The sequence below is a fragment of the Apus apus genome, chromosome 2, assembly GCF_020740795.1.
Source record: "Apus apus isolate bApuApu2 chromosome 2, bApuApu2.pri.cur, whole genome shotgun sequence".
Taxonomy (NCBI): Eukaryota; Metazoa; Chordata; class Aves; order Apodiformes; family Apodidae; genus Apus; species Apus apus.
In genome coordinates this window covers 36146308-36171102 of record NC_067283.1, presented here as the reverse complement: position 1 = coordinate 36171102, position 24795 = coordinate 36146308, and the positions used below count along the sequence as shown (strand labels likewise).

The 24795-nt window shown below is 42.4% G+C and overlaps 2 protein-coding genes across 4 annotated transcripts in view; one reads left to right on the top strand and one right to left on the bottom strand.

The window, feature by feature from the left end:
• The window catches only part of COLQ (collagen like tail subunit of asymmetric acetylcholinesterase), a 40327-nt gene extending 32602 nt beyond the window's left edge, over positions 1-7725 (top strand). Inside the window, exons 14-17 of the mRNA XM_051610945.1 lie at positions 840-959; positions 1565-1685; positions 3959-4061; positions 6056-7725. Of these exons, the coding sequence (XP_051466905.1) occupies positions 840-959; positions 1565-1685; positions 3959-4061; positions 6056-6125 (414 nt within the window). The 3' untranslated portion in view covers positions 6126-7725. The remainder of the gene's footprint in view (positions 1-839; positions 960-1564; positions 1686-3958; positions 4062-6055) is intronic.
• Positions 7726-17926: 10201 nt separating this feature from the next.
• The window catches only part of PLEKHA8 (pleckstrin homology domain containing A8), a 32123-nt gene continuing 25254 nt past the window's right edge, over positions 17927-24795 (bottom strand). For all 3 annotated transcript variants that reach the window (XM_051609437.1, XM_051609439.1, XM_051609438.1), the window contains 2 exons: positions 24631-24692; positions 17927-23728 (listed from right to left, as the gene is read on the bottom strand). In XM_051609437.1, the coding sequence (XP_051465397.1) occupies positions 23531-23728; positions 24631-24692 (260 nt within the window). In that variant the 3' untranslated portion in view covers positions 17927-23530. The remainder of the gene's footprint in view (positions 23729-24630; positions 24693-24795) is intronic.

Genomic DNA, 24795 nt, shown 5'->3' with positions numbered 1-24795 from the left:
GTCGCCCCTCAGTCTCCTCTTCTCCAAGCTAAAGAGACCCAGCTCCCTCAGCCTTTCCTCATAAGGGAGATGTTCCACTCCCTTCATCGTCTTTGTGGCTCTGTGCTGGACTCTTTCAAGCAGTTCCTAGTAGTTCCATATACTCTAGTCTAAAGTTGTCTTCAGGTAAACAGAAAAAAATTACTCAAAGTGGAAATATAGGTCGAGCTGCTCTCTTACAAATTTTTTTATTATCTCAGTCACTGAAATTGGCTGTATGGGGCATTAGGATATAATATCTTCCTTCAGCAGCCTAATCAAATTAATTTTAGCATGATTCAAACCATTTTTAAATTAAGAAAAAGCAAATGGAATGCTTCTGAGCAAAATGGATTTAGGGCTGAGCCTGATTCCCACCAGCATAAACAGAATTGGTTCTTTTTAAAATAAATTAACCCCAAAACTTTCACATCACAGAATATTGCCATAGCCCCTGAAAAAGGCTAATTTAATAAAAATGCCTTCAGCTTGAATGAAATAAAGCAAAGAAATAGAAATCCAGCAAAGAACTGATTCTGTAATTGTGTTCAGGAGCTGAAGTCCCAGCCCCATAGCTCTAATTTCTCTTGATAGCAAGTAAGTGTCTCTTCTTACCAGTCACAAAAGAGCCTTTTATGCTGTGGCAGTCCATGGGTTAAGTTGTCACCCAGGGCCAGAATACCACTCTGTTTCTGAAAACAACCAAACCATTTTCCTGTGCAGTTATTTACTTATTAGCAGATAAAACTAGTTACCGTGCCAATCCAGAATGCTCCTTGAGAGAGTTACCAATCACTTTTTTTTTTTTTTCTGTGCCCCAGATTTTTGTGGTGAATAATCAAGAAGAACTGGACCAGTTAAACACCAAAAATGCCTTGGCTTTTAGAAGAGATCAGAGATCTTTGTATTTCAAGGACACCTTTGGATGGCTCCCAGTCCAGGTGAAAATATGACTGTGGTCTCAGAAAATCCGTGAGTGTATTTTTCATTTTAAAATACAGAACATACTTCTGTACTTAAGGTGTCACATAGAATCAGTGAAGGAAATGGAAAAAAAGCCATTTTCAAGCACTGCCACAACTGTACCTAATTCTGTGGTTTTTGTTCACAGGAGTCTTAGTTACTGAGGCAGTAACTCATCAGTCTTGCAGGTTTTGCTAACCTCCCTGCGTACGAGGCTCCACTGGTGAACAAAATGGGGTTGAGTCTGGTGAATTAAGACAGCAAAGAGTATTTTTTATTTAACACAAAATAAGGCAAAACTCACCAGAGTACCAAGTTGTGGGAAAACACAGACCCTGAAAACCAAAAATATGTATTTCCTTATTGCTTCAAGCAACTAAGCTAAGTCTTGCTGAAATCAGCAGCAAGATCCTCCATGTGTTCGCTGCACTTTGAATCAGATTCTGTATAAACCCTGCGAACCACCAAATAGTGGGATATGAAAACTTGGTTGCAGGATCTGCCTTCCAGAGTCCTTCACCTCTGCTTGCTGGCTAGGCTGCTCATGGCAGGCTCAGTAACCACAGTGTGTTTCCCTGGCCAGCTCACCCCTTTCTATCCTGTGGATTACCGCTTCGAGGCTGGCGGTACCTGTGGAGATGGGATCGTGCAGGATGGGGAAGAGTGCGACGATGGCAACATGGTTGTGACTGATGACTGTATAAGTAAGTTACAGCACATCAAGAACAGCCTCTTTCTACCAGGGAACGTGCGTTGGTTGTTTCCACAGGGAACGCTGCTCTGTAAATCACACACGTGCTTCACTCAGGGGAGCTTGCGTTCTTTGTGGATCGAGTGCAGGCACTGGGAGAGGGAGGCACAATGGCCATAGTGCAAAATCTGAGGTCCTTCCTGCATGTGGATGCCACACACCAGCATAGCAGATATGGTGCCAAGTTCTTCTCATGCATCCTCATCAAGGACCACATACCTCACTGAGTAGAGGTGTCTGCAGTCAGAGCAAACCCACTACATTTCAGGGGCCACATCCTACAGCTGGTTTACATACACACCTTCCCCACAGGCTGCCAGGTTTAGGGCCAGCACCTTTGGAGTGCCCCACAAAAACCCTCAGGATAGACACTGAGGCTGGCTGTAACTAACAGTAAGCTGGTCCAGTAAAAACACTTTGGATTTTGTTACTCACTTGCATAGGGATGGTGTCAGCCCACTACCTTAACTGTTAGCTCTGTGTAACATATTATTCCTGTTTAATCAAGCTTCCTTTCATTTTGTTGTGTAGAGCAAAGAATATATGAGCGCATAAGCCTAAAAGCAGCTGTGGCAACCTTCACTTCTACCTTTCAGTTACTTTTACTGCTTGATTCCTTCCCCAGAGCACAGCACCCCACACCATCTACAGCTGACACACAGCAGATTTGATACTCTGTTGGTTCTAGCCAAGGGATGCTTCTTCACATTTCAGAAATGGTACCAGCCAACACTGCAAGGTGCAATTTTTCTTTTTCATTTATATGGCACTCAGTTTTTTAATCTGACTTTGAAAATGAGGTGTATGCAGCCACACTCTATGTGAGTTTGTCCATCCACCTGTCCATCATCATCCTTCCCCTTATAATGTAGGGATCCCAGCCAGCTTCTCAATGACAACGGGAGATTTCAAAGGCAATTCAGTTGCAACAGGTATAGGGAGACAAATAAATGTCCCTCTAAGCTTGCATGACTGCAGAGTAATACAGTGAGACAACATGAGTTCTCCAGGCGTCAGAAACTGATTCAATTAGAATTTGCAATCAACCATGGAGAGCAAGCATGCAGGAAAATAGTGTTTGTTTGTTCTAGTGTCTGCAAAATTTTACACTGTGTGTCTGAAGGCACATTGTGTTACTTTGTGCTCTACACTGGCTGAAGCTTCATGTTGATAGAGGACTTGCAAGATGTAGATGTGACTGATGTGACCAAAACAGTTCTCATTGAGTTACAGCACTTGTGACTGACCCAAACAAAAAAGGTGAACCAAATGTTAAGTGGATTTAATTATTAAATAATTAAATCATTAATTAAATAAGCTCATTGTTCTTAGAAGCATTGATTTCTAACAAACAGATCCTTGGTGCAATTAACTAAGAAATTATATTTGTAAACAACCCACTTTAACTCTTATAAACACCCTGGTTTTGGGTATATTTTTAATCCATTGCTTAATAATGTTTCTGAGAATATGTCAAAGGGATTTTAGTGAAACAAATTTGTTCAAGTTTTAAAGTTATACTCAAAAAGTTGAAGACATCAAAAGCAAAGTACAGATGCTAAAATAGCAAAAAACCCCACAAATTACTGGAGCCTACATGCCAGTTACCATGAAAAAATGTCACAAGGCCCACTCATGCTCAAGTCAGTAGGAAAGCAGTGGGAAAGACACTTTTTTGACAATCACTACATACTTTTTTGTTTTTACCAGGATATACAGGAAATAGGCCTGAGTCATTCAGTTTGTATGTGGGAATTCACTTGCAGTAGACACACATAGACACTGTGCAACACTGGGTAAAGGTCTAAGGCTGGGATTTTCAAACCACTTAATGACCTCAGAGTGTCGTGTTGTTTGTTTTTTTTTAATTGTCAGCTCCCCAAATCATTAATGTTAACTGTATTTTATTCTTCCTTTAATTTGTTTTGATAGTAATTATCTATGGTAACAATAATAATTAGAAGAAATGCTGTTGCAACTAGTCTTTCTGTAGTAGTTATTTTTAGTTGTTATCATTTTTTTCCCTTGGTCAATGAAATCAGACTAAAAAACCCATGGTCTTGTAGTGAAGAATATTGCTTCTCCTAAGACAGTCCTTACAGGATGCTCCTCCCAGGATGCTTTGTTTTATACTTTACTCTTAAAAATCTAGTTCCACTTACCTCACCTTCCTTTTTTACATCTGAAGTGCCTTGAAGGTATTTTTTTTTCTGTATTTTTCACTAGGATGCCGCCGTGCTTACTGTGGAGATGGCTACCGACACGAGGGGGTTGAAGACTGTGATGGGATGGATTTTGGTTATTTGACATGTAAAACGTATCTCCCTGGGTATGTATGAGCCACCTTCACTTTGGTCCGGGGTTTTATTTGTTGGATTTTTTTGGGGAGGGTAGGGGGTGTTTTTTTTGTGTTTGCCAGCTTCATAACAGAGAAGCATTACCCACTTAAACCTTGCTCCCCTGGGACCACTGTAGGTAGTGGGGGAGGAAGATTCTATAAGATTATTCCTCCATATCCTCGACTTCAAGGGCTAAATCTCATCAACTCTCAGTGATAAGCACATGCCTCTTACTGTACAAAATGAACGAAGGCAACACAGACACATTTGCTCATTGCTTGCAAAGATTTCTCATTTGGTGACACTATCATTGCATTAATGTTCACCCATAACTTACCAAGAGTAAGAAAGCCTTTGAGAAACAAATTATGACAATGAAGGAGAAATAGACAAAACCCAAACCATAACCCCCACCTGCCCTCCTGTTGCCCTTAGTGGGTACTCTAGGGGTGTTTTTCTTTCTGAATCAACGGGTCATCATCTATCAGCCATCCCAAAGACCAGGAAATTCACTCTAGAGCAGATGCAAAGTCATGCATCTGCTTAGCAATGTCCTTCATTTAACACATCTGCTTATTGTTGATTTGCCCTCTCTGCCTTTGTTTAAGCAGCTTCCTCTGGTCAGCGTTTTGCCTCTGACAGGAGTCCCTCTATTTAGCTGTCAGGTATTGTTACTGGCTAACAGGAAACATTTAATTTGCAAATGAAATTATGTGCAGAGCCCTCATCATTCATGGAAGAATAATGTGCTAATTGGCAGGAATAAGAAACCACAGGATGTTTTTTATAAGTAAAGTGCTGTGCTAATCCTTCCACTGCAATTGTTGGAGCACTCCTGGTGTAAGAGATTACCAAAATCAAGACCAGCAAACCTGACAACCTGAAACATTTTACAGAGATCACATCTTCAGACAGTATAGAGCTGTTGTCTACTGTAAAAACTATTCCTTTCTAAGAGTTTGAAATTTGGTGCCGAAAACACAAAAGCTTGAGAAATGTTTATAATTTTCACTTTCCATGTATAATCATGTTGTGAAGAGCAACTGGGATCCTTTGTTGTTGTGTGTGCAGTCTGCAAATTATCTGCTAAACTAAAGAAAAGCTGAGGCTCATCAGTAAAATGGGATAAGCGTGTGAGCATGGCACTCTTGTTGGAGCTTCACCCCAAAGCACCCTTTCCTCCAAAAGTTCAGCTGCAAACTGATTTTCTCATTTTCTGCTCTTTCCAGCCCCCAAACTTCTCCACATATTTCACACACCATTTTATGTTAATGCTTTGTGAATGCTGGTTATCCAAGGATGTGCTTTTAAGGACCTACTTAATGGCTGTGTTATCCATAGCTTGTGGATTATCTGATGGATTGGTTATTCACTTAGGCATATGCTACCAATAGAAACTCATCAAAATGTTTATTTTGTTAACACCTCTGGTTAGGTCTTCAGTAGGTAAAATCACTGCAGATCAGTTTAAGTCAGAAGAAAAACAAAACCCACTGTTTTTCCTTATTTTGCAATGAGCCTTCCGTTTTCTTTTATTTCAAAGGTGGGCATGTGTCACTATCATTATTTTAAGTACATGAAAAATAAGTTAAAGGACAGGCACAGTCACACCTGCAGGAACTATTTGAAGTAACAGGAAAAATACTCAACTCAATGACTCAGATATTTCATTATACAGTTCCCATGGGTGAGCATCAAGGCCTTCTGCATCCACCTTGACACAACACTCATGTCCTGCTGCCAGTGGGGATTTTTTTTTTTGTTTACATTACTGGGAATTGTCTTCACTCATACTTTCTCCTGGAGTAATTTTTTTTGCTGGCAAGGGGGAGCACAGTGATGGAAATTACCCTCTAATTTTATTCCCCGTATGTTGCTGCAGGCAGCATTTTCTGATGTTCTTCACTCCTACAGAGATTTACATCCAGAAACCACATAAAGTGAACTATTTCTGCATACTCTGAGATACTCTCTTTTATTTTAGGTCTTACGGAAAACTGCGATGCACTTCTTACTGCTACATTGACTCCACACAGTGTCGATACTTCACATGAGGGGAGTGGAGGTGGGTAGCATCCTGCATGCAGCGGGGTGCTAGGTGCTACACTATCATCTATCCAAGAAGGAATGGGACAAAAAAAACCCCACCCACCTCTGTGTGAAAACAAAGACATGTCATGCTGCTGATGGCCATTTTGAGATTATTTTTTTTTTAAATTAAGTCAGATTGGGAAAAAAATAGGACCACTGCATCCTGTCTTAATAGAGAAACGTCAAACTGTGTTTGCCAGTAAGACTTCCGTGTGTCTGTGGGTGGCAACGTGCTCTCCATCACAAATACAACATTAAGCTACTGGAAACTGAATTTCACTAACCACGAATATCGTGTAACAATTACCTCAACTTAGCACTGTTAAACCAACATGAAAGCTCTTCAGGGTTTTGGTCTTTAAACCTTCTCAGCATAAACACAAAGCGTATCTCAGATGAGGTGTTTATGGAGACTGTCCTTTCTTAAAATGTGAACTTTGCAAGTGTTCTATCCACATGAGTGATTACTTCAGCAACATTACAGCTTTGTGGGTCGAAGGAGCAGAGGCTCTTCAGTAAGTCTTTTCAGGATCAGCAAACTCACCAAAAAAGCTGGTTAACTTCACCTTCAGGCTAAGACATCTGGCTGTGTGTGTCTGTGTGCATGCAGGGAAATGGAAGCAGACACAGCAGGCCTCAAGCTGCAGACAAAACACAAGGGCCAAACTGGGCAAATAAACTGTGAAATAGCCAAGGAGCTCTCTCCCAGGAGAAAATCAGACAAGGGGGGAAGATATAGAAGGAATGTATTTCTGTATTTTTCACCTCTGTGGAGCTGGCTGAGCTCTGCGTGACCCCGAAGGGGCTGGGACAGCATCGTTACCTGTCTGAAAACACAGCGTGACCCAGCACACGTTGCCTTCACTCTGATTTCCACACTGGAAGGTCTTTTCGTTTCCATCCACTTGTCTACCCGACCATCATTGTTCAGTTACCAGTCTCACCCTGTCCTTTCCCCCTCTCTCTCCCACTCGATGTTTCTGCCATTGTGTCTGGGGTGCCTCCCCATGTAAGAAGTTCTCACTTTTGTATTGCTGTAACCCAGGTCTTAGAGTAGGGTGTTTATAGATGTTATTCGTGCTGTGCAATGTACATGTATTTTTTGTTTTTCAGAAAGTTTGTTCAACTGTATTAGCTCTGATAGGAGTCAGGGTAATTATATACTTATTTATTAGCAGGCATTAAAGAGCATATTAAAAGTTACGTGCAGAAGAGTCTATAACAGAAGAAAATGAAACAAAGAATGTGTATAATTCAGGGCTAAGAGCCTCAAATCAAGGTTTTATTTTCTTACAAGCCATTATTTTCTGCTTCATGATAGATGCTGTGCACAACTGTTAAGAGATGTGTGGGTTATTTGTACCAGTGACAGCCCTGCAACAGCTGTACTTACACTGGTGCTACAACAGAGGTTAAATAAAAGTAGATGTTATATTAAAATGATAATGCATTAAAGTAATCGAGGAAGGGATAAGAATTTTACTACCAGTATAGAAGACTATAACTCTGCATGTCCAAAGTGATGCTGGAAATCACAAACTAAAAAAAAAATAAATAAAGCAATCAGTTTATTATCTGTGGATATCACTTACCTGGGCTCTTCATGCTGCTGTGAGGTCAAGCCACCAGCATTTGTAGCCCAGTTCAATAGTTCAAATTTTTTTTTCTCATTGCTTTTCTTTTCCAAACAGAGGTCTTAATTAAAGGTCAAGGAGCCACTGGGCCTAGGAACTTACCCAAGATAAGTTCTGGAAGTCTGAACACTAGCACAGCTGCCTTTTGTTTTCCTGTGCTTGTGCAAATGGTGGGTTCCAGTGGTGACACACCACGAGGGAGCGTGCAGCCCAGTGGGAGGCTCCTGAGGGCAGCAATGCTCCCAGCAGCATGTCCTGCTGGCCAACCCTCTGGCTGAACCTCTGGCAGCATCTACTAGGTGTTACCACCCTGATCTTGGAGAGATTTCTTCTGAATTCCTTGTCTTCTCCAAGGAGTTCATGTCTACCTCCCCAAAGGCTGGAGTCTGAGAAATATGAGCCCCAGTGGCCATTCAACTTCAATATTAAGTTGCATCATTTTTAAAAGGAAAGCTAAGCACAGAGAGGGTAGGAAATGTAAACGGGAGATACGAGCACATAGGTAAAATTGCACTGTGCTGCACATGTTCAGGAAGGGGTGCACCAGTCTGGTCAGAAAACATTTGCAAAACAGGGATTTGAAATGGACAGCACAAACAATTCAGCATCTTAACAGAAAGAAAGGATTGCAAGATATAAGGGGGAAAAAAAAAGACATTAAAGACGTTTTTTTCTGTCATTACTCTCTTGTTTCCCTCAAATGATCAAGCATGAGAAAAGTATCCGGGAAAGTGTTTAGTATATATGACTTAAAAGGCCACAGAAGAGATCCTTCTTCCTTATTTCTGACATACCTGCTTTATCATCAAATGGGGATTTTTCAGCTGGATGGTGCTTGGTCTGCTGTGGATTATCTTCCCTCCTTCTCTGAGTTTCTTAACACATTGTGCCAAGACTGGTTAATTGGGCTATTTTGGTTCCTTGGCCTTTTGTAGCAGCAAATGCTTGTGGGAGAGTTTCCTAACAATTGGTACACGACTCTGGACAAATACACCACCAGTAGGAGCTTATGCCATGCACCGTATTAAATGTATACTAAAAATCCAGCTTGCACTTCATATATAATTAAACATATGTAGTTACCTACTGTGTGTATTAGCAGCTCAAGTCAATAAATTATGCTACCTTAGCTCTGGTATGTCCTTATTTTCACTTATTTCATTTTGGATTTATCAAGTACTCCTCCTGCTGCCTCATAACATACTGGCTGGTTTGTAGCTCCTGCCAGGGGCTGAGCTGATGGCTGCAAACCAGGAAGCAAGAGTGTCAGGTGCAGATGGAGGATAGGAAACAGTGGTGTTGGCACCTAGATTTAGGTGGCTGCAGCACCCAAAGCCCAGGTTTTGGGAACAGGCCCTGACACTGTTGCAGTGTCAGCTGGCAAGTCTGTCCTCCCAAGGCTTTTGTGTACAAAAGCATCCCAGAGAAGGGCAGTGCTGCCTGCCCCCAGGGAAACGGATGTGTATTGACAGGCAGAGAATGAATGAGTCTTTTGGGTAGTATATTTTCTGCCTGTCCTTTCTAAAAGTTCAGCTTCTGTGACACTCACCTCTCTGGCTTCCAAAATGCCTACGTCATGTCTCTCTTCTCTTCAAATTATTCAACCTTGCAGCTGCCAGCTCCATTCTTGCCCATAAATCCGCAGTTCACCTCCTCCTTTCTTTGCTCTTCTGGTTTCCTTTAATGGCACCAAAGTTCACATCCTTTGTAGTCCTTCCAAAACCCTGCAATGCCCTCGCTGCTCTGCAGGCACTGGGTTTTGTCAGCTTCTTTTTCAGCCTCTCACATAATGCCTTTTCTAGTATCTTCCACATTTTGCACCACTCACAGCAAAGCCACAGCCATGGTTCTCACCTTCTCTAAGAAGCCATCATTAATGTGTCTAAAAATCACATGGCACAATCGCCATCTCAGTCCCACAGATTTGAATAAAGGGAGCAGGGATTGGTGGTTATCCTATAACTGGGAGTCCCCCAGAACAAGCACTGTCCTTGAGCACCAGCTGTTTATGAGTAATAACAGGAATAAGTCCCCAGTGAGCTGCTCTTGAGGACAATTCAATAGCTTTGGCACTCTTCTGCCACACACAGTTAAGGCAGATATTTAAAAAAGACGTAAAAAATAAAGCCAGGAGAACTAAACCACTGCTGGGCTGTGATTCTTTGATGGTATTCAAGTGTACCAATGGAGGTGAGGCAAGGCACTGCCACAAGATCCTTAAAGCCTTGTTGGAAAAATCATGTTTTAATTCACAAAGGGTGAGGCAACAGAGACCACTTTGTGATAAACTTTCTGGTTCTTCCTCTGATAGCCTTTGCCTAACGAGATGGATACAGCAAATCAAGTGGCCCTTCCCTGGAAACCATTCTCTGGCATAGAAAGCACCGACTAACGGGCTGTTGAACTCTGCTACAGGAAGTTTAAGGGGCTGGCAGTAAGACAGACTGAAGCAGACAAAAGGTGAATGTAAAATTTGGTTCAGGAATCCGGTTCAGAGTAATTGATGCTTGTTAATCTGGTATAGGACTGTGCTAATTGCAGATGCTCTGAGTGCTGCCAAGCCTGAACCAAAAGGAAAAAAAGAACAAAGCCTAAGCAAATGAGCTCTTTTGTGTTTCTGTTGAACATGGTCAGTGAAAAAAGCCTGGTTGTAGTAATGCATGCAGATACATGCAGTGTGCTCTCTGCTGCAAACTGGGGTTCTCTGAGCTGAAGTCTGAAGGAACTCTGGGTCTGAAGAGGCCACAGCAAAGCCTGGTCACATGCTTTAATTGCACGGGTAATTACTGAGGCATTTAGGAGGATGGCCCTAAAGCACTCCAGTGAGGAAAGGCTGCATTTGAAAAAGTAGTCAGGCCAAATTACATTAGAGTGTGCTCTTGCTGGAAATTACATTAGTGGCTACTTCCCTTGCTCCACCTCCAACAAAATATTGGAGTTAAAAAGCACTGAGTTATAGCCCTAGCCTTTCAGAGCTTTTAATTTACTCTGACAATGTCCTGTGCATCTGATAAGGCATCCAGTTTGGATGCACAACCTTCTCACATGAGGGAGACCAGTGTTTAAACAGCTGTGTTTTCCTACAGCCTTCCCACCCTCTACTGAATGAGTAGCCATCCATGCACCAAGTTCTGGTCATCTTTTCCTCCAGGAAAGGAGAGGGAGGGAGAACCCTGGAGCCAAACCCATCAGAGCTTCCTGTAGCAAAGCGAGGCGGTGCTGCAGGGCATGGCAGGGAGCTGGAGCCTCTGGCCATCATGCTCAGGGTGGGAAGGGGCCTTGTGCACACATCCATTTGAGCATGGTCTTTAGGAAAAGCCATCTGCTGGGCTGTCCACAGGGCGAACGCTACCAGTGGCATCTCATGCAGGACACAGGGAAGGATAAAGCACTCCCCGAGCTGTTTTGGAAGCATGACCAGGAGGCTGCCTGGCTGTGTGTGACAACACGAACGCAGAGCCTCAACAGAGCAGAGACCTGAGGCATGATAAATCAGCCAGGAAGAAGGGTATGTAACACTAACCTCCTCGCACAGCAGCACCTTTCATATACTTAGAAACTTGTCAACTGATGACCCTCTTGGCCAGTCTAAAGTCTCACCGTTCAATAAGTGAACAAATTGACATCAGCCTTAAAGTCAAGCCCTTGGCAAGAAATGTGTGTATGACCCTTCTGCTGGGTATGGGAGGAAGCTTTTAGGATTCACTTTGAAGAGGAGGCAGAGACTGTCAGGGTCCTCAACACCCCCTGTGCAGGGGGAGCAGTGTGGGGACAGTTATTCACTGTCACCCATCCAGGAGGAAGAGCCATCCAGCAGCATTTCTCACTGCACCAATACCAAGTGCCAACTTCAAATGTGGAAATGCAGGTCTGCAAGGCTTATTTTCCTTTGCTCACTTAACCAGAGTTGATGGAGCAAGGAGGAAATAGCCTGGGGACCCCATGCTTGCCCAGCCCCATCATGGGGGTCCAGAAACTTTTAGTGATGAAATTTTGTTTGGAAGAGAAGACACTCCTTCTCATTTCCATCAGCCATGTTCCCCTGTTAACCTCACCCCACAGGAGCTGGGGGAGGCTGCACTGAGCCCATCAGAGATTTGGGGCAGGTTATGTTTGGTGATTTCCATGCCTGTCTTTTGGAGGACAAACACCTAAGGGAACCTGGCAACCCTGACACTTCATAGCAATATTATTTCTTTTACACATTTCCTTTGGGTTTGTCTTCTTACCTACCTGGCATTACTGCTCTGAGGACAGGACATGCCAAGAAAGATAATATTAAGGACTGCTTAGGATATGAGCTACAACCAGATTTAAAGGGATTACGAATTAGAGGTAAGAAACTGAGAATATTTCAGACCACTGAACTATGCTGAAGTGTCCTGTGGAAATGTGTATACTATAGGCTAAAAACCACAGGGAGGCTGGTTGTGAAGTAGAATAAAAAGCCAGATTTAAGCTGAAGGAAAAAAAAATCAGTAAAAGGAGAAGTGGCTTCATCCTGACTCAAACTGGGACAGCTGTGATGCTCCAGTGCATTCAGATAAACCAACACAAACCATCTAGTGGCTATACTGGATAGTTAAGTGTTTTGCTCTCGACTGACCAGAGATAAATTGTGAAATCCAGCAATAACCCCAAAACAACAGCATGGGACCAGGAGGGTGAAGCTGGTAAACTCACAGGTCTTGGTGGATGCAGGGAAGGGCAGAGAGGTTTGCTCTGTGCCAGGACATTTTGAGCAAGACAACATCTGGTGTGAAATGTGGTAGGATTACAGCTTCTAAATAAAGCCAGGGAGCTGTATCTGTTGTTGCCTTGGGTAAACAGGCTCTGCTTTAAGCTGTCTAAGACCAAGCTGTTATGTTAATCTGAAGATGTTAAATATTTGTTTTCTGCTCTGCATTCTCCCATTATTTGATGAGCAATAATGTCCTGTAGGTTTGCCAGAGACCACACAGCAGGGAGGACTGAACTGCTTTGACTGGCTCTTCGGGGAAACAGGTTGACATAAGAGAGTTTGTACCAGCTATAGGCAAGGCAGAACTGAGCACTAAGAACGTACAGATACTGTGGTTACTCCTACATTCTGCAGTCAGGTAGTGGTTAGGTCATTTGTAAATGCCCATGCTCTTTTTGCTGGTACTGCCCCCATATTTTGAAGCTGTGAGGATGGCAGGACTGCAGCTGCAGGGTAGAGCACTGTACAGGTGATGATGAGTGGCTCGGGTGTCTCTCCTTGCCTGCAACATCCATGCCCAGGTTTCACGGTGGGGTGGAGGTTGAAAACTTCTGAAGTTCTACTCTATCAAGGGCAGCTGCGTTGCACCAGGATTTGGGCGTGGAAGTTCGCCACTGCACCCTCGCCACCTGTGGCTCAACTGAAGGTTGTTGCTGAGGCTGAGGGACACATGCTTGACATCTCTGATTTACAGAGATGGTCAGAGCTGTCTGATGTTTATTTAAGGATATAAACCAAGGCAGTTTTCCAGATCCTTCCTTGGTTTCACCAAACTCTGAAGCCCACAAGAACAGTCCTTTAAAGGCAGAACTCCCTCAGCAGAGGACTGATTATTTTCTTGCTTATTTCTGTTTTAATAAAAAGGATAGTATCAAATAGTTATTTTTGAGAAGTTACGTTTGTGCTGAAACATCCTCCTTTTATATGTTTTTAAGCATCAATATTAATGGCTGAAAGCAGAGGTCCACTTGAGATGATCTGTGGACAAACAAATAACAGATGAATCCTCTTCCTGTACTGTTAACAGCTCCATACTCACAGCCTGTTCACACTGCTTGATGATACAGGCCCAAGAAAATGTAAACTAATATTTAATTACTTTATCCAAAGCGGAAGAGCTTTGACAGAAGAGAATCCTATTTCAGGAGAGCAGCCTGGAGGTACAAACTCTCCACACAAGGACAGATACAAGAAAACAAAGTGCCCCATGAAGACACTTTTGGGCTGGCTGACAAGCATGGCCAAGTTTTTTGAAATAGTCTGGTGTTTTCTTCAGCTCCGAGCCCCTGGGAGAGCAGCCTGCTCAAGGTGACTGATGAAGTGAGGGGGGTAAATGTAGCAGTGACTATTTATACACCAACAGTGTGCTGTAAATTAAAGGTGAGAGAACACAAATCCTTAAAAGACTGGGGTGGAGGGAAGGGGAATTTAATAAGCTGGACTGAAGAAAACAAATTGTGAAATGTCCTGGTAAAATCCAATGCACAACTGGGACATTTTGCATGTCCTCAACAAGAAGATGGCTCCTTACAGACAAGCACCTGAAAGAAGCCCTGTGTCTGGCTGGTACATCTGCAGAGGCAGGACTGGCATTGCCTCCACACAAGGGACAGGGAACCAGAACACATCCTCTTGCTCTTGTCAAGGGTGTCCCACTGTGTTTTTGGCAAGAAGACTCTCCCAGCCACTGCAGTGCTTGGAAGGGCACAGGTTTCACAGAGACATAAGCAGCACTCCACAGCCCTGTCCTGCCCATGGGTATAAGTGTCTTGTTTGGTTGGTTTTGGGAAAGCTGGTTGCTGCTCAGTGCGTGGGGACATGGAGTGTTGGGCTCAGTGAGTGTCAAACACATGAGACCATGGCTCAAATGTCACACTGTGGAGAAAGCAGGGTAGGAGAGCAGTGGCAGGGCAGCAGAGGTTGTGCAGGCTGCACGGCACACAGCTTCCTCTCGCTTGCAGGAAGGAGGCTGGGTACCAGCTGCTGAGCAAGAAAGCAAGTGGAAAAATATGACCTATAGGAAAGTATGTGAGGCACGTCTGGCCTCTAAAGACTACAGATGAGCTGGCGATACCAACACTGGAAACAGATGATAAATTGATTGGAAATTATTTTTGGCGGAAAGCCATAGCTGGAGCAGGAGCCCTGGTATGAAGACAAATTGATGCAAAATGTGTTTTGCAATTTCAAATCTGCTGGATTTTGAGAAAACAGTGACCTGTCCTCTCTTTGGCACCACTGCAGGACTTTGCACAGGCCACCTACCAGTGCATCTTGCTGTAAGCAGTGAGGTACACACTTAGAAAGTGGCCAAATGCTGCTGGCTGGCACCAGGACTTGTCAGGGGCCCTGACAAGGAAGTTGCAACTCAGTGACTCCTTGACTGACAGCCCTGGAAGGACATGAATATCACCAATTTCAGTTTCTCCTGCTGCAGGCAAAACTCCTGCACTAATGGTGACATCTGGCTAACATAATGGGTAAACACCAAGGGATCCTAGAGAAATCTTACCAGATCTTGCAAGCTGGAACATCATCAGCAAAGTAACACAGGCTGATAAGAGGTGAAGGTTAGGGGAATGCAAGAACACAAAAAATCTAGGAAAAGCCTTTTTCCCTAAACCTCAAAGTCAAGGGTTGAGCTTGCACTGCTGTCACTGCAGCTTCTTTGGGAACCATCCCCTCAGGAAAGGGGAGCTGGAAGTTTTTTAAGGCTGATGTGGTTTTTAATACTAACACACAAGAAACAAACCTAAATACTGTGTTACACACAGGAGAGGAATAAATAGCTGATAATTAAGGAATATATTTTGGTCAATATATTGAAATATTAGGAAAAAATACATGATGACACCTTTGATGAAATCTTCCAGATGGACAGACTTTTAGCTTGGTTGCACCCATCTGGAAGTGTCTGGCATACAGCAGCATCTCCTGTGCATCCTTTTCTCAATCCTAATACTTGTACTTGACACTATAACAATCCCCAAATGATAAAATTTTTCTCCTTGTAGCTCTGATTCAGGGAATAGCTTTGCATAAACACATTAAACTGGTGTTCAAAACCTGTGCTCTGTTCATGCTGTAGTATTGAATTATGGTCCCATATTCTGCATTTCAATAGCTTGGTATTTCCTATAGATCATCAAAATTGCAGCCATCCCCACACTGCTCCCAGCACAGCAGGATTTCCAGCTGGGGTAGACAAGCTAACCCAGTAAAGGTTTTTCTCTGCTTGGTTGCATCAGTCAAAGCTATAGTGCTGTGAGCTTGCACTGCCTTTCCCCCCAAAATTCAGAAAACACAGTCTTTTTCCATACAAGAGAACCCCGAAAAGATATTTATGGGTATTTTGGTCATTGCCAAATCTTCAATGTGTCCTCTTCCAGCTTTCCATTTTAACAGCAGCACCTGTGTTTTCCTAGGAACCCTATATGCTCAGCACACCATTTTTTTTATTTGAATCATCATCTAGATTCCTGTGGGGACAAGAATTTAGCAGCCACTATCACAGCCCATGATCTTTACTAACAAACATCACAAACTATCAAAGATTTAGCTGGAGCTCTTTCTGCAGTTCATCTAGGATCCTGTAATGACAGCAGATTAGTTCGGTTTTTTGTTTGTTTGTTTGCTTGACCAGTGGAAGTTGCAGTGAGAAGAAAGTTGTCTGGGAGGTATCTTTTTGTGCATGGGATTTCTGTTAGAACAAGTCTGTGGAAACACATCTGTGCAGAGCTGCTGGTCTGTGTTTGGCTATTTAGGAAAGCAGAACATTTTAGAGGTGACTTATAACTTGTGCTTAGCAGACAGGCCCTCTGCACAGCCACAGACCTCCTTGCCACAGCCACTTTCTGCTCTCCGTTGCTCGTGGACACATTTCAGCTGTAGAATAGAACACTGCAGTGCTGGTTGGCAAATTGATACTGCAGATAATGGTTAGAAGATGGGCTTGGAGGCTTTAGCTTGTGGGTTTTACTGACAGTTATGGGGCAGGTCTGTGGGCCCTGCAATGCATGATGGTCCCCATCACACCCCTCCTCTTCCTCCTCCACTCCAAAAATACCAATGGAAAAATGTCTACATGGCTGCAGCAAGTTGCAAATTGTGACTTCTCTGGTGAAAATGGGTATTTGTTCAGTTTGTGTATCGCATGCATGGAAAGCTGAAAGCTCATCTTTCTGCTCAAATAGCACCTTGTGATTTCAAACACGAAAAGGAAACAATTCATTATAATGGCACATGTGGGTGAAATCTGATAAGACTCTCTAGAGTTTTCAGTGTCTGTCCCTGCACACATCCTCTTTGTTTTGGTGTGAAGAGCTACAGTTGTCTAGTACAGCACAACACAGTAGAGATACCAACACCCAAAGTGCTGACTCTGCTCATTTCCTTAAGGAGAGAAGATGAACAAAATCCTAGAACAGTGAAAGAGGGATGTGATCTCTGCCCTGGAACACCTTCTAACCTATTTGTCCCTCACCAGGTGGTGAGGGTGGAGGTGCCAGCTATCCCCTGGCTCTGCCCCAGCAGGTGAGACAGAGGGATGCTGAGTGTGGGGCTCCTGCCAGAGCTCAGCCCTTGCTGAAGCAAATGCAGCTCAGCCTTAGCAGTACTGATGCTTTGGGGCCTACTGCAATTGGAAGGGTTCAGAGCCTCCCATGTCCCACAGGAGACAGCCAGCTCTAGATGAGCTGCTGTTACTGCAACAGGACACACACATCCTGCCCCCTGCCACAGGGCTGGTTAGCACCAGGCACGGGCTCAGTCTCATCTGCTCTTCTCCAGCTCAGAAAATGCCTCTGCCACATCACAGATCTCCACCTGGATGTTGCCATTTAACAGAGGGACTTGTCCTTGCTAGAGAGAAACAACTGGGTAGCACAGGTCTGCTCTCAGGACCATGCTATGTTTATACAAAAAGGAAAAAAAAGGAAGATGTCACACCCACATCAATTAAGGAGCAGGAGTCTTCATCTGCATCACAAGATGACCACACAGGAGCTTCAGAAGTCTTTGAACTCTCTATGGAAGAGATACAAGTCCAGACAAATAAAGGACAAATAATACATGCAATTTTAAAATACAAATTCCTCTCATGTTGCCAGGCTGCGTTTTGCAACTACAGCCTTCACATATTTACATTGGCCAAGGATTCACAACCATGTGCAGGACACAGCTTTTATTCTCATAGTCGAAACAGGCTCCATGGGTGTTAACATTCTTGGCACAAAGATACTAACAGGTAGTTTTCTGTGAACCAGAAACATACTATTTTTGACTGTTCACACAGCACCTAGAAGAGATGCAGCCCTGACGAGCACTTCAGGCCCTCTATTGTAATAAAAGAAACGAAATCCATGCAAGGAGAAAGCGAGATTTTAAAACATGCTTATTTAAAATAAGTTTATTATAATGAAATAATATAAAAGTCTGACACGTCTTAACAATGCTCCAAAAGAAGGGACAGATGCTGTATGATTTGAGAGATGGTGCAGACTGGAAACTTCAAAGTATTTTGAACAGAACTGCTTATGACAGCATGATTTGTGCAATGCTTACATTGGAAGAGGTGATTCTGGGGCACGAGCAAGCCCTTAGAATTAAGTAAATTTAAAGTGTGAGGCAATATACCTTCTTTCTGTCTTTAAATGTATCTCATTATGTATGCAAGGTATTTTAATATGTATAAAAGTAAGGCTTGCAGCAAGCTCAGCTTGACATTAATAAAATGTGTGCCCAAAATTGGCTTGAAAAAAGAAGATAGAAAACAACATAAGCATGCTGCTTTGGTTTTCAGTTTAGTCACCATATTCTGGAATGCAATTTACTTGTTTAGTATCAAGTGGACATAAATCTCAAACTTTCAAGGTGGCTTTAAATAAAGGAATTAATAACTTCTGGACCCCCTGAAGGCTGCAATCCAAAATAAAATTAATAAACTTAGTGTTAAGCAGAAATCAGGAAATGAAAACAAGGAAGTTTCATATATTAAAAAAAAATATTCGCCTATAGCACATCTGGAGTATCTGGGTGAAGAAATCATACTAAGAAAGGGATATTAATAATTTTAGTCAAAGACCACATTTTAAAGAACTGAATGCCAGTGGGAGGATGCATATGGGTTTAAGTGAAGCATATGGCCTTATTCTAACATCAAAGCAAGTGCTTAAATTCTTGTGTGTACTGTGAGCCTCTACTTGTCTAGAGCCAGTAATTGCACTATGATACCCTTCTACATGAGGGTGATTTTATATTGCTTGAAGCATGCAATTGTTTGCAGGGTTTGTTTATTAAGGGGCTACAGAAGGTAGCAAAGACACATTAATTCAGTTATTCCCACCTCCCTTCTCCTTTTTTTGTTGCCTGTACTATGCAGGCAAGAAAAGAGAGAGAAGCAAATAATAATAAAAAAATATATATACATATACATCCCTGTGCTTTTACTTGTAAGAGGTAGAACTGCCAAGTCTTAAGTGTCCAAATTTAAATTCCATCAATAAAATTAAACATTCAAAGTGGTGTGGTTTTGCTGGCAAAATATGTCAAACCAAAGAGAAACTTCAGAGAAAAGCAGAACATTCTCCATCTGCCAGTATGCTTGGTTGCCTGCCAAAGAAATCAGCTCTGATTTTCCAAATTTACATTTCACAGAATCCCAGACTTGTTCTGCTTGGAAAAGACCTTTAAGATAACTGATTCCAACCATAACCCAACTTTACTGACCATTAACCCAACTCTACCAAGTTCAGTGCTTAAACCATGTCCCTCAGCACCACATCTACATGGCTTTGAAAGACCTCCAGGGATGGTGATTCCATCACCTTTCTGGGAAGCCTGTTCCAGTCTTTAATTACCCTTCAAGTGAAGAAGTTTCTTCTAATATCCAGTCTAAACCTCCCCTAGGCAACTTGAGGCTGTTTCCTCTTGTCCTGTCACTTGTTCCTTGGGAGCAGAGACAGACCCCCATTTGTGGAGTGGAAAGATGCTTCCACTTGACAGCAACAGCTCTGGTACCAAAGCAGATGACAATGGAAGGAAAGGAAGGGGTGGGGACCAGGTGGGGGAAGAGGGAAAGACAGGCAGGTAGGAACATGCTAGTGATCTCTTCTGGTGTCAGAAAGGCAGTTTAAATTTCCCTAAAGTTTTTCACAAAAGCTGAAGTGATAATGAAAAGAAAGGGTTAGAAGATCTGGCATACACAGACACACATAACTCTGTTTTCTGTAATGGTTGCCACCCCTTTGCCAAAACATGCTGCAAACAACTGGAGCACACTTGGGGCACACTTTTTATATGCCCAGCCAAGCAAGTGACACTTTTCAAACCATGAAACATTTTTAAAGCAAACAGCTGTAACCTAAACCCTGATGCCCCTTAACAAAAAGCTTCATAATGAAGGTATATGGCCCTTAGCTTTAAGTGCATCTGTTAAAGGGAGACCCATAACACAACGGTGGTGAGATGGGATGTTTCAATGACTCCTTCAGATTACACTAAAGCACTTGATTATCCAGGTGGTATTCTACAATTCTCATGTCAGAGAACTTCAATATGCAACTGAATATGGTGTCTTAAAACAGCAGAGGGGTCTCCAAAACATAGTTTGTTTAAAATAACCCAACAAAACCAGAAAAATAAATAAAATAAATAAAAGCCTCCCATTGCAAAGCAGAACTCTACTGAAACTGAGAGCTCTGCTCTAATGCCAACAGCACTGCAAAGATGTGTGATCTCTAGTCAGATAAGCTGACTGCCATTATTCAGCACTAGGTAGCACTTCTATGGGATTGCTTTGGGATTTACCATGTCTCAGCAAGGATGTGCACTGGATGGACACTGCCAGTGTCATACATTGTTCCATGCCCAGCTATCCTAATTTAACAAAAAGTAGCCTTACTCGTCTAGCATTAAGACTGCAATTACCCTTATTTTGCCATGGCTAAGTAAAATCCCTGAGAATATGCAACTGTTAGACATGGAAGAAAACAGCCAAAAGCATTTCTAAAGGGAAGGAAACTTTAGAATAGTGCAGCTGAAGAAACCAAAGCAGTTAATGTAAAATATACAGTGCAAAGGTGCTGTGATCTTAGAGTCACACAGACCTCTATCAGTATGCAGGTCAGTTGTTCCTAAATGTCAGCCATTAAAAAAAAAACACAACACAACAAACCAACCCTAACCAATCAACAAGCCAAACAAATCAAACAGAAGACACTGACCTTCTCTCAAATTCTAAATTTGAAGGTCAAAAGTTAGTTGCTTGTTTTCTACAATTATTAAAATAAAAAGCAATTCTCTCTGTTTCCCAAACTGATGTCACAGGAAAAGAAAGAAGTGAATTGTCTAGCAGTGTATTTGCTTCCACTTGGTTATCTGGTCTATTGCATCCTTAACTTGGAGCTCAGCTCTGCAACATGCTGTATGGGTTTCTTTCTCAGTGGTGGTTTCACTGGAAATCTAGAATTCATAGGTCTTAGAAGAACGCAATGCCCTGCAAGAGCAGTGCAAGGTGAAGGACAAGTTTTGAAGAGAAGACCTTGATAAATTCCTTCTCTACAAGTCCCCTGTTTAACAACAAGCACACAGGGGTCTCCTGAAGCCACAGTTTCCTAAGAATGTTCTCAAGCACCAATTCCAGAGTTCAGAAAGTCCTACTTTACACAGAAGAGCAAGATGAGAAAGTCTGCTCTGAGGCGGGACGCCATGCTGATTGCATGATATACAAGGTGGATTACTCTCTATTTGTTAGAAGAAAGAAGAACAGTAGAAGTTAGTAATTGGTGAAGCTAATGGGTCAATGAAGCTGGTAAGTCTTCTGCCTATAAAATAAAGCTGCCTGACTTTATGCATCAAACATTGGGTCTGATGCACTACTAACAAACTAGTGGTTCTCCTGCTAGTTAAAAAACAAGCCAAAACCAAATAGAAAACTCAAAAATACCTCCAAGGCTTTAAGCGCTGAATACGCTTTCCCGCTACTGGAAGAGCTTGGAGCAAAAAGGGAAGTAATTTTCATCATGATCTGACAGTTAATTTCCATAGAGGAGGGATCTCTTCCTGCTCTCCTCATACCCCAGCTGGTATTTTCTAGAAATGTGGTCCCCATTACCTTCCCAAAGCATTCAGCTAAAAACTGTTACAGCAAAGTTTCCCACATAACAGCTGAAAACCTTGAAGGAAACCACACAGGATGGAGTTGATTGGTTCACTACAGGGATGGTTTCTTTGCATTCATGCTTAAAAGAAGCAGATGTCTTGAAGCCCAAAGGCCCCTGCTGCATTTTTATCACTGTGAGTAGTGAAATAATTGAATGGAGCTTTAGTCAATATTTTAACTTTGTACTCAAATAAATACATACTACTTAAATTAAGAACATCCAAAAAGGTAAAACCCCAGTGTCCTTCTGATTCCTCTTGGAGTATGTAGGAGCTCTCTACAGAGCTAGGCTCTTTAGAAAGGATGAAGTATTTGGTGTGCAGAGAGGCTCCCATCACAGAGCGACGCAGGGCAGCAGGCCTGCAGTACATTCATTTTACTGACAACATGGTTTTCAGCCTAGCAAAAGCCAAGTATGGCAACACTGGTTTCTCCTATATTTACAAAGTCTTACTAATTCTAAGTACCTCATTAGTCTTCTCTCCTTCTGCACATGATTAAAACTCAGCTCTTTGCACAAAGCCATCTGAAGCCCTAGGTCATCACTGAGAGATCTGCTTATGCCTTGAATGGGCAGCCAAGAATTCACAGCCAGCCTTCTGGTCATCAGCACAACTAGGAATTTTGTCCTTAACCATATCACTAGCTAAACGGACTTCTTTATTATTTTTAACAGCAGCAGTGTTAAGCAGAACATTTTTATCTGTATCAGCAAAATGGGAAAAAGGGCAAATTTTTAAATTCTTAATTTCTCATCACTTCTACGTAATTTCAGATTTTAAGGTTTGTAATTGACCCCATGTATAAAGGCTTCATGATACCTTCTAACTTCCCCTACACTCATTTAATGTCCACTTTCATGAAGTCTCTGCCCATAATGGCAGCCTAGGAAGGACTTTAATGAAATCTACTTTTAAAACTTCTAGCTGCATTTGATTTAAAAGCAAATATTACGGTTTTGTGATAATTTGATTTAAGAAAACCCCAAACCCAAAATAGAAAACCCTACCAAAACCTTAATAAACCAGGATGATGGACATGACCTTCAATTTCTTGTGTAAAGCACTGTTGAAACTAGCTGGGCTCTGCCAGCCTGTGCCAGCAAATTACTTGTGGCCCACTGGCAGCAGCTGACAGGGAGACTGTTGTAGATACTGGGAGCTGGTCAGGGAACATGACACCCAGTTTCAAAGGCTGGTTCCTGGGGAAGTTCAGATCACCAGCCACATAAGCTGTGGTGAAGATGTCTGTAATATTTGGGGAGGTGCTGCAGTAGAAAGCTTCAACCCAAATTAAGGGACAAACTCACTGTGTACCTTATAAGCTGGCATTTAGCTGCCCTTCTTTTATGCTGCCAGCGTAGCAATAACTCTCACTACCTCTGCCCTTCTATACTGTTGCAGGGAGTGGGCACAGGGCACGGGAGAGCCAGAGCCAGGAGTGGCTGCATGGGTTCTGTAGTGGCATTCCAATGACCCTGCTGCACTAGCAGCTCTCTCCTGAGGTATAGGAGCAAAAGCCAAATTCTGCTCTGTTACTTTTATGAGGTGAAGAGAAGAGGAAGTGCACAGGCAGGAGAGAAACAGTCAAAAACATTCATCATGGACATAGCTGTGACCCAAAGAGAAACAGTACCTCTGCATTTAAACACAAAACAAGCAAAGCAAAAGAATAAAAATCATACATATCCTTCCCCAAAAACACTCACAACACCCTTCCCGCCTGAAAAGATACAGCAAACAGATACAATGTCCAAAAATAATAATAATAAAACAAAATTAATCTTTGTTAACAGACACAGTCCCTGAAGTTTTAAGACATAGTTTACTGTAGTCATACCACCTCATCTGACTCCAAACCATGTACTTCATAGAGAGTGTCCAAGATATTTAGCTGCTTTTCCATGGCTGGTAAGTAAATGTTTAGGTCCCTCTGCATTCCTTTGTAAAATGTTTCTTCCTGAGGATCACACTCTTCTACAGACAGAGCTGCAACAAAGTCTTCGTACGTTGGAGCTGCCCGTAAAGCTAACTGGGAGAGGAACCAAAGCTTTTAGATTTGCAAAACAACAGGAAAAAAAAGCAACTAAAGCCATGAAATACTTCTAAGACATCCCTCTTTGCACTTAGATCGCATAGCTTTAATGTATTTGTGTGTGCATGCACACGTTAAGGTTTTTAACTGGAAGGGAGGCTAACGTTTTTTACTTTTATCTACTCTGTGTAGATCCTCACTTTAAGATATCTTCAGAGAGGCTTATTCTTAGGAAGTGTCTGTGTATCATATTTTGTTCAAATAAATAGCATATATTAGAAATTAAATACAAACCCCGAACGAAGTACAGTTTGTTAGAGAAGCTCCCAACCCAGCACCGAAGCCCCATTCTCAAAACGCTCTTTAGAAGGCTCTCCTCAATATTTCTCCTTCTCCCAATCAAAGTCCCTTTCATGACTGCCTGGGCAAGGCTTTCCTTTTTCCTTTTGTTAATTTCAGTGATAATTTCCACTGACAGACACCAGGGGGAGCTGCCACACTGGACAAAAACCAAACAATTTCCTCTACCCAATATATTCTACTTCAGCTCCTTGACACATTCTGCTCTAACACTTCTTGAATGTTCACATCCGAAGACAAATCAATCCTCAAAAAGCAACCTGAACCCCTCAGGTCTTCATTTAATAGCCCTGCAAGAACAGGCTGAAAAACACATACTGAAAAAAGCGTGCATGCAAGCGTGATCAGTCTGTTTTGGCTCCAGAAAGCCCAATAGAAAAGACAGTGATAACCACAATCTTCACCTTGAAAATAAGGTCTGACAAAGTAATCTATTTCATTTTAATGCTTAGAATTTTAATGCAGCTTATTAATTACACAGACCAGACGATCACATGAACAAGGCCCCAGCTCTGTCAGCAACCGAGGTAAGTACTTACCGCGAAGACCCCGCGGACAACCCAGCCGTGGTGCTGCCGTAACGTCTTGCCATAAGCATTGTCTTACAGGAAAAAAAGATAATCATCAAGAGGCAGAGGTATGTCAGTTTTCAGTTTACATCTCGGACAACTAAGAGCTTAGAAACGACAATTTAAGGATATATT